Here is an 8,559-nt window from a genome sequence, read left to right on the forward strand (position 1 = left end):
ATATATATCACTCCCCTCCCTCATCTCCCTCCCATCTTGCTTTCACTTTCCTATACATCTCAGATACACGACTCTCTTACTCGCCTTCCTCCCCATCTCGCTCGTCTCTCTCCCTATCTTACTGTATTTGGTGACAAAAATACATGTATCTAGGTGTATCTTCCTCAATATATGATAAAAAATTTGAATTAACGATAAGATACGTAATTGGTGTGTATGGTATACATGAAATGTATGTCTAATAAGGTAGTTTATTCCGTTTTTTGTTTGATATATGGCTAAACCATTCAAATGATCTTGTTTGGGCCGTAGTTCACCATTTAAAGCCCAACTAAATTGGGCCAATTATTAAGTTGGGCTCTCTTCAAAAACTAGTTATATTATCTTGGCCCAACCATAATACACCAAACCACCGTAGCCCCGTCGATCGCCACCTTCCTCCGCCGTGAAACACCGTGTTCATCTGGAAAATCGCAAAACTCTCGATAATCTCAACCAAAATCCAAAACCCAGTTCGGAAAACCAAATTTTGGAAGTCTCTAAATGTTGAAAACTGTCACTCTTTTGCGTTCATCACTGAGCTTCCGTGCAGCTTATTCACTGGAAATCTCGCCGGAAAACGCCATTGTTTCTTCAAAGGGTAAATCTTTTTACCATTCTGAATCAACCCTTTTAAGTTCTTTGAACAAAAATCATGATGAATTTTCAGCTGATGTAGAAAAAGTTTATAGAATTTTAAGAAAATTTCACTCAAGGGTTCCTAAACTTGAACTTGCTTTGTTAGAATCTGGTGTTGTAGCTCGTTCAGGGTTAACTGAACGTGTTTTGAATCGTTGTGGTGATGCTGGGAATTTAGGGTATAGATTTTTTGTATGGGTGTCAAAGCAACCTGGTTATAGGCATAGTCATGATGCTTATAAAGCAATGATAAAGATTTTAGGGAAAATGAGACAGTTTGGTACTGTATGGGCACTTGTTGAAGAGATGAGGATAGAGAATCCTCAGTTTTTGACACCAGAAGTGTTTATTGTGTTGATGAGGAGATTCGCGTCGGGGAGGATGGTAAAGAAAGCAATTGAAGTATTGGATGAAATGCCTAAATATGGTGTTGAGCCAGATGAGTATGTTTTTGGGTGTTTGTTGGATGCTTTGTGTAAAAATGGTAGTGTGAAAGAGGCAGCTGCATTGTTTGATGAAATGAGGTTTAAGTTTAGCCCTACGATTAAGCATTTTACGTCGTTGTTGTATGGTTGGTGTAAAGAAGGTAAGCTTATAGAGGCGAAAGTTGTGTTGATGAAAATGAGGGAGGCAGGTTTTGAGCCTGATATCGTGGTTTATAACAATTTGCTCAATGGTTATGCTGTGTCTAGGAAAATGGCTGATGCATTTGATCTGTTGCAGGAGATGAGAAGAAAAGGTTGTAATCCTAATGAAACTTCGTTTACGATAGTAATTCAGGCACTTTGTTTGCAGGACAAGATGGAGGAAGCTATGCGGGTATTCTTGGATATGGAGAGAAGTGGATGTGAAGCTGATGTCGTGACGTATACTACTTTGATAAGTGGATTTTGTAAGTGGGGAAAGATTGAAAAGGGTTATGAACTTTTGGATAATATGCTGCAGAAAGGGTATAACCCAAATCAGACTACTTATTTGCATATAATGTTGGCTCATGAGAAGAAGGAAGAGTTGGAAGAGTGTTTGGAACTTGTGAAGGAAATGGAAAAGATCGGTATACCTCCTGACCATAGCATCTATAGTATAGTAATCCGCTTAGCGTGTAAATTGGGGGAAATCGATGAAGGTGTGCGAGTATGGAACCAAATAGAAGCAAATGGGATCAGTCCGGGGGTTGACACCTTTATCATTATGATTAATGGTTTTGTTGAACAAGGTCGTCTTATAGAAGCGTGTGATCACTTCAAAGAAATGATTGGAAGAGGTCTTCTGTCTGCTCCTCAATATGGTACTCTGAAGGACCTATTGAATTCGCTTTTACGAGCAGAAAAGCTTGAACTATGTAAAGATGTCTGGAGTTGCATAACGACCAAAGGATGTGAGCTTAATGTGTCTGCGTGGACCATTTGGATTCATGCATTGTTTTCAAATGGACATGTGAAAGAGGCTTGTGCATACTGTTTAGATATGATGGATGCTGGATTGATGCCTCAGCCCGACACATTCACCAAGCTTATGAAAGGTCTAAGGAAGCTTTATAATAGAGAGATTGCTGCAGAGATTACAGAAAAAGCGCGGAAAATGGCTGAAGAGAGAAATATGACTTTCAAGATGTACAAGAGGCGTGGGGAAAGAGACTTGAAAGAAAAAGTTAAGACACAATTGGATGGGAGAAAGAGGAGAGCTCGTCGAAGACGTTGGGGTAGCCATCATAGTCAGGACAAGACATTATGATATGAGATATCACTGAGGAGGATGCTACTACATTGATGCTGTTTGACTGCATATTACGCGAAGGATACAGACCTTGCGAGCTTTTTGTTCAAAAAAGCAGAAGAGCTTAAAAGGGTCGATTTAGAATGGTAAAAAGATTTACCCTTTGAAGAAACTGAGGTGTTTTCTGGTAAGATTTGACATCTGACTTCTGAGATGCTTGAAATCTATTGAATTGTTAGGTTCACGACTGTTGATTGTTGTTCCAAGACTAGAATGAAACAAGCCTACATCACTAGTGACCCTGTGGTTCAATATATACTTGGATGTCGATTGCTTGCTAATGTACCATGAGACAAAGTCGATTATGTGATCTTCCCATATAACATCGACAATAAGTTCCAGAGTATCTTGATCGTCTTCAACATCATTGATAGGTCTCCCCTATGGTGTACGATTCTTATACTTGTATGGTAGAGCATAACGTTGCTGTTCGTGTAGTTGTCAATGCATTTTTCATTATGATTCTTGTTTTCCTCCCATTGACATGTTTCTATGGGAAGAGATACACCTTCAAGACTTTATTTGTAGCTGATGTTATAGTGAAATTGTTACATGAACTTTACAGAGCTTGTTAGTACATCTATTGAGAAAAAGATGCAAAGATGTAAAAAGTTGTTATATATCTTTTGTACATAGTATCAACCAGTTTGTGCACACCTCGACTATAACTAATTCATCAAGTCGGTCTTGTATGCACAAGTTGCTAGTATGTGTTCATCAAGGCTGAGACAAAAAGACTAAACCAACTGTCACAATTCACATACAAAACACACTTGAATCTTGACACAAGTGACTAATTTCAAACATAGAAGTTTTGAGAACCATCCTTTTACAAGCTGTCATTATCAATCTATGATCTAAGTTCAGAATATGTAGAAAGATTTGGGCATACAATATTCAGAAAAATGCTCAAAACTCGAAGCAGGTAGGTCGAGAGAAAAAAGTTACAGAACTCTACGATCTCACTTAACAACAAACGAATAGACATACTGCAGCCATCATCTCATCGACTTATATGGATGCAAAGTATTCTTTGCTGCCTTTAGGATCTGGTTTCATTGACTTGTCACCAGGCTTCCACCCGGCTGGGCATACCTCATCTGGGTTCTCCTGAACATATTGCAATGCCTATCGCGAAAGACCAAAATAGTTATTTACGATCTAAACAGCAGATAGTCTAATGATAGTGATGATATTGGGGTCGCGATGTGTTTATTACCTGAAGTGTTCTCAATGTTTCATCAACGCTTCGACCAATTGCAAGGTTATTAATGGTGGAGTGTTGAATAACTCCATCCTTGTCAATGATAAACAGTCCTCTCAACGCAATTCCCTAAAACAACATAAGAAAAAAAAATCAGGGAGCTGATTCCGCTTCAAATGATAAAGGTGCTTTCCATTCAGTCTCGGAATAAAGCATAAAAACCATGGTTGACAGCTATGAAATTCATGGTTATGAGGTTGAACGGAATCTAAGGTGATGATAGCAACAAAAAACACTGTCTGTAGTCGAATGAAATGGAGAAAAGTACACACAAATCCAACCTAAAGCACTTATGCAACATGTTTATGTGCTTGATTGCTTGTGTCACTGCATCCAAAGTACTCTCCCCAAACTACAAAATTTCTCACTTGTTTATCTCGTAATTTAAAAACGTAGACAACTAATGAGAGGCATATGCCAGAAAAATATCAACAAATAATTCTAAAAGCTACCTATGCAGTATGAAACAGCAACAATCATACCTGATCCGGTATCAGCACATTGTAAGATTTTGAAATTGACTTTGTCACATCTGAAATTAATGGATAATTCAGATCACCAAGTCCACCAGTCTTCCTATCAGTTTGGACCCAGGCAAGGTGAGAGAACTACAAGAATACATGAGATCAACAATGTTAGGAAAAATTATGCTAACATGACCAATGAAAAAAATCAGTACAATTGAATAACTGGTATTAACTTGTGCCTTTTACTAAGACCATTCTTCAAGCATACGTGATATCTTGATCTATAAGTAAATCCTATTAGTGTTGCTAACTAAATTACTTTTATTCACTTATTCTTCTTGTTTTTTCAAACAACCGAGAAACCCCCAATGGCCAGCTAGCACATGGTTCAAATTCAGTGATAATGAGCCTGTCCCTCAACCCTTCTCCACTAAAACATCAGAATTTGTTTGCATTAGCATTCGAATTCTTAATATTCGCCTATCCACACATCACACTTTGCACTCTTACCACTAAGGAAATAGCCTCTTGCAGAAATGCATGGTAAGGTTGTATACAATACACCCTTATGGTCCGCCCCTTCTCTCCACCCCGCACGTAGCGGGATCTTAGTGCACTGGGATGCCCTTTTTTTTATCTTTCACATATGTATTCACTTTCTTAGTCAAGATGATATTTTTTTCCAACTACAATTTCTTTTGTAATGTGCCCAGTTGACATTTCACTTGTCGCCTCTAGTTCAATATATAGTTTTCGTGTTTATCTTTATTCAACTGTTTCCCCAACTATTTATATATACCCTCGAAAATCTCTAAAGCTAATTTTATGTCACTTCTTCATCTAAGAGCACAGTGCACAAAGTTCAAAACAAGTGAAAAGGGCTTTTCTAAATAAGTGAAAGGGGCTGTAGAAGAGCAGCAGCACAATGCAACAAGGCACAGACCATTTAGGTACGCTTCCCAAGTAACAAATCAACTACTACAGGAAAATATTGAACGAAAGAAAGACATACCACACTGTCTATCGAGACACCCAATATTTCTGTGTTCACGTTCTTAAATTCTTCATAACGATCGCTGAAAGCAGTAATCTCTACAGTAAAGATTATATCAAAACAATACATTAAGAAATCACCATAATCAGTTAAATATATTATAATTGAAGCTAGAAGCTGAGTGATATTAGGGACAAGCGGACCTGTCGGGCAAACAAAAGTGAAGTCCAGAGGGTAGAAAAAGAGAATCACGTATTTCTTCCCAATATACTCAGAAAGTTTGACCTGCAGAGAAAATATACTTCGATTATAAATAGCCCAGAAAACCACCCAAAGTGACTGGATGTTTAAAGGAACGCCTTGCAATTATTTAAGGGATGAAGGAAGGAAAAGAGCAGTTCTAGTTTAGGAAAACATTGTTTCAAAGTCTAAAATAAACCTAAAATACACAAAGAAAACTTTGTATATCGAACTTCTGCTGCACTCTGTTCTTTCCATATCCTAATTCCTTCACTAATTGCTGTACAAAAAGGTTAGCTAACAAGTAAAATGCCTTCATGAAGTAATCTTTACTCTTTTGTCAATCAAAAGAATAAGGTGTTCATTAATAGAAGATGTCCTAACAGCTAGATACAAACTTTTGCAGCATGGCGGATAATTCTTTTTCTCCTTTAATGAAGAAGTGGCAGGTCCTTATAATGAATGAAAAAGGAGGAAGTCAAAAAGAAAAAAAGGTGAAACCTCTTAATTTGATAAGCAGAAAAGCGAAACACATGCACATAGACACATACACACACAGAGGGGAGGATCTTGGACTAACAATTAATAATTTAACACTGTTAATTCATTTAACACCAATATATTACCTTGATGAACTCTTGATCAAACACAGCCTCAGCCTCAAAATCTGGTGCTTTATTTCCAACAAGAGGGACTTCACTCTGTTGGGAGAAGTAACAAGAAATGACATTAAAGAGATGAATCACAATCCAGAAACAAGGAAATACACCTTTATACAAAGTAAAGCAAAAAACAAATTGTTGGGTAAATGGGATTTCAACACTCTACAATAGGAAATAGGAGTGTGTGTTTATTTAACTTGGTCTTCTAAAGTAGTTTATCTATTTTTATCATATAAAAGTACAGACACACATGAAGATTTTAATATCTATCTAAAACACCAATAGTTGATTGGATTATGTCTAATTAGTTATCTAAGTGATCTAACATCTTTCATTTAGAAGACATGCCTAGAATTTGTTTTCTTCTAGTTTAATAACGTTCTTGCGAGGCAAGGGAGAGGTGAAAACTCAACGTTATGTAATCTCTCGACCCTTTTCAAAAAGACGAAACCTGCAGAGCCAGGATGTAACTAATTCACCCTGTACATAAGATATAGTTCTGTTGTGAATCTGTGCAAGTAGGATCCAAGTGCAGAGAATTCTATATTGCCAATTAAGGAGACTTATTTCACTAAATATGTCCTATAAAAGCACGAAAAAAAATAGCACAGAAATCCAACTACAGTTCAGTTCAGTATATCCAAAACAAATAATTCAAGCACTAAGAACTTTTGAAAACAAACTGTTAACATGATATATAGAAGCATAATCTTAATATTTGACATATGAACACACTTGTGATACGCACATAGAAGATTTTATATCGCAAATAAAACGAAACCACATTGAACTCCAATACTCAACTCCACTATACCAAAAATGAAAAACAAAAAACAATCCTTTATAATAACCAGTAATCCCCAAGCTCTTGCACCTAATGCACAAATCACAAGTTGCCTATCCCATACACCCAAGCAGCACTCATACCAAAATTAGAGTCTAGCCGAGCATAGAGTGTACGCAGACCTTAACCTACCTCGTAAATGCAGATTCAAAACCCTGAATGTAGATTCACTCATACAATAACAAAAACAAACTGGGAAATGCTAGAGATAACTAATCATAAACAAACGGAAAAATCTTAGTAGCTCAATTGATCGATCATAGCTAACTTTTTCCCATTAAACTACTCAAAACAAATATGCTAACAAAAGGGGTTTCAGATGTAAGCTTACAGAGGCACGAACGACGAAGGATCGGGATTTGTTGATACGAGAAACTGAAGTGTTGCAGCTGCGGAGTCCATTGAAAGATGAAGAAGAAGGAACAATTGTTGACTGAGAAAACGAAGGCAATTTGGGCAAATCAGAAGAAGCAGAAGCAGAAGCAAAAACCCTAGGGTTTGATGAAGAAAGAAGAGCAGTAGAAGTAACAATGGAAGCCATTGAAAATGGAGGAAGAAACAGTAGCAGTAGAATTTGTGTGTGACAAAAGAGTGATAGACTGAAATGGATATATATACCCTCCCTCTTCTTCTTTTTTTTTTGGTTTCCGTGTCCCGTAAATGAAGTCCGACTAAATTCGAATTCGTATCGAGAAATTTCGTATTTGGGGTAAGTTAGGAATAGTTTAAAATACCAAAAACTAAGTTATCGAATCGAATTTTGTGATAATTTGGTATTCGGTAATTCGATATTTAGTTAGAATGGTATTCAAGAGTAAAATTTTCGTATTAAGGTGTTCTGGTTTGTGTTCGATATGAGACGTTAGTATCATTTGGTATTCGGTAATTCGATTATTTAGTATGGTGTTCGTGTTTGTGTTTGTGTTTGATATAAAACATTAGTACCATTTGGTATTCGGTATCTCGTGAGTAGCAAATTATATAGTCAGTGAAAATCATATATCAACATATTGATTACTCTTCAGTACAAGTTTAAAGAATCTAAATACACATGTATTTTAGTTATATTAATTTATTTTTCTTAATTTTTTATTTAATCTTGTTTATCTTTTATAATATTGTGACTCCACATCATTAAATAAAAATAATTGGAGAAATACTATTATCTTTGTAATATAATCAATATAAGATATTATTGAATATCGTATCAAATTAAAGTTTAATTTGTCGTTTACTGAATCAAAATTTAAAATTTAATATTTGATATTTACTTTTATCTACTAAGTATCGAATTCAAAATTTAAGAAATTCAAACGAGATACACGTCTACCCTAGGATAAATAAAGCTCTCTTAAAAGGTGATTTTATACCACGCATATATCAAGAAAAAAACAAATATTCTCTTAATTTTACTTTATGTGCTATTATTTAACATAGCATACAATTTTTAAAATAAATAAAATTTTGTTATAATTACCAATTGACTTTTTTCCAAGATAAAGTGAAAAGTGAGACTAATAACATTGTATTGTGATTAAATAATTTATATTTCATTCATCTTAATTTATGTGAAATATTTTAATTTTCGAGAGTCAATATGTTTAACTTTAATAAAGAATTTTGACATGAAATCT

The 8,559-nt window shown here is 35.7% G+C and overlaps 2 protein-coding genes across 2 annotated transcripts; one reads left to right on the forward strand and one right to left on the reverse strand.

Moving 5' to 3' along the window:
* The first annotated feature begins 389 nt into the window (after positions 1-389).
* LOC107008275 (pentatricopeptide repeat-containing protein At3g49730-like) lies at positions 390-3,074 on the forward strand. Its single transcript, XM_015207239.2, has one exon. The coding sequence runs from the start codon at positions 544-546 to the stop codon at positions 2,410-2,412; it is 1,869 nt and encodes a 622-aa protein (XP_015062725.1). The 5' UTR covers positions 390-543; the 3' UTR covers positions 2,413-3,074.
* A 118-nt stretch (positions 3,075-3,192) lies between these two features.
* LOC107008276 (2-Cys peroxiredoxin BAS1, chloroplastic) lies at positions 3,193-7,523 on the reverse strand. The gene is made up of 7 exons (XM_015207240.2): positions 7,257-7,523; positions 6,046-6,120; positions 5,383-5,464; positions 5,198-5,277; positions 4,201-4,326; positions 3,674-3,787; positions 3,193-3,582 (listed from the first exon to the last, which is right to left on the reverse strand). The coding sequence occupies exons 1-7, from the start codon at positions 7,464-7,466 to the stop codon at positions 3,466-3,468; spliced, it is 804 nt and encodes a 267-aa protein (XP_015062726.1). The 5' UTR covers positions 7,467-7,523; the 3' UTR covers positions 3,193-3,465.
* Between the last annotated feature and the right edge of the window lie 1,036 nt (positions 7,524-8,559).

The sequence above is a fragment of the Solanum pennellii genome, chromosome 1 (assembly GCF_001406875.1).
Source record: "Solanum pennellii chromosome 1, SPENNV200".
Lineage (NCBI taxonomy): Eukaryota > Viridiplantae > Streptophyta > Magnoliopsida > Solanales > Solanaceae > Solanum > Solanum pennellii.

Excerpts from the sequence above, each read along its gene's own strand:
- LOC107008275 (XM_015207239.2), top strand. The coding sequence starts at position 544 with ATGTTGAAAACTGTCACTCTTTTGCGTTCATCACTGAGCTTCCGTGCA.
- LOC107008276 (XM_015207240.2), bottom strand. The coding sequence starts at position 7,466 with ATGGCTTCCATTGTTACTTCTACTGCTCTTCTTTCTTCATCAAACCCT. Across the intron at positions 4,327-5,197 it reads GTGTCTCGATAGACAGTGTG|TTCTCTCACCTTGCCTGGGT; the intron begins GTATGTCTTTCT and ends GTATTCTTGTAG. Across the intron at positions 3,788-4,200 it reads ATGTGCTGATACCGGATCAG|GGAATTGCGTTGAGAGGACT; the intron begins GTATGATTGTTG and ends ATGTTGTTTTAG.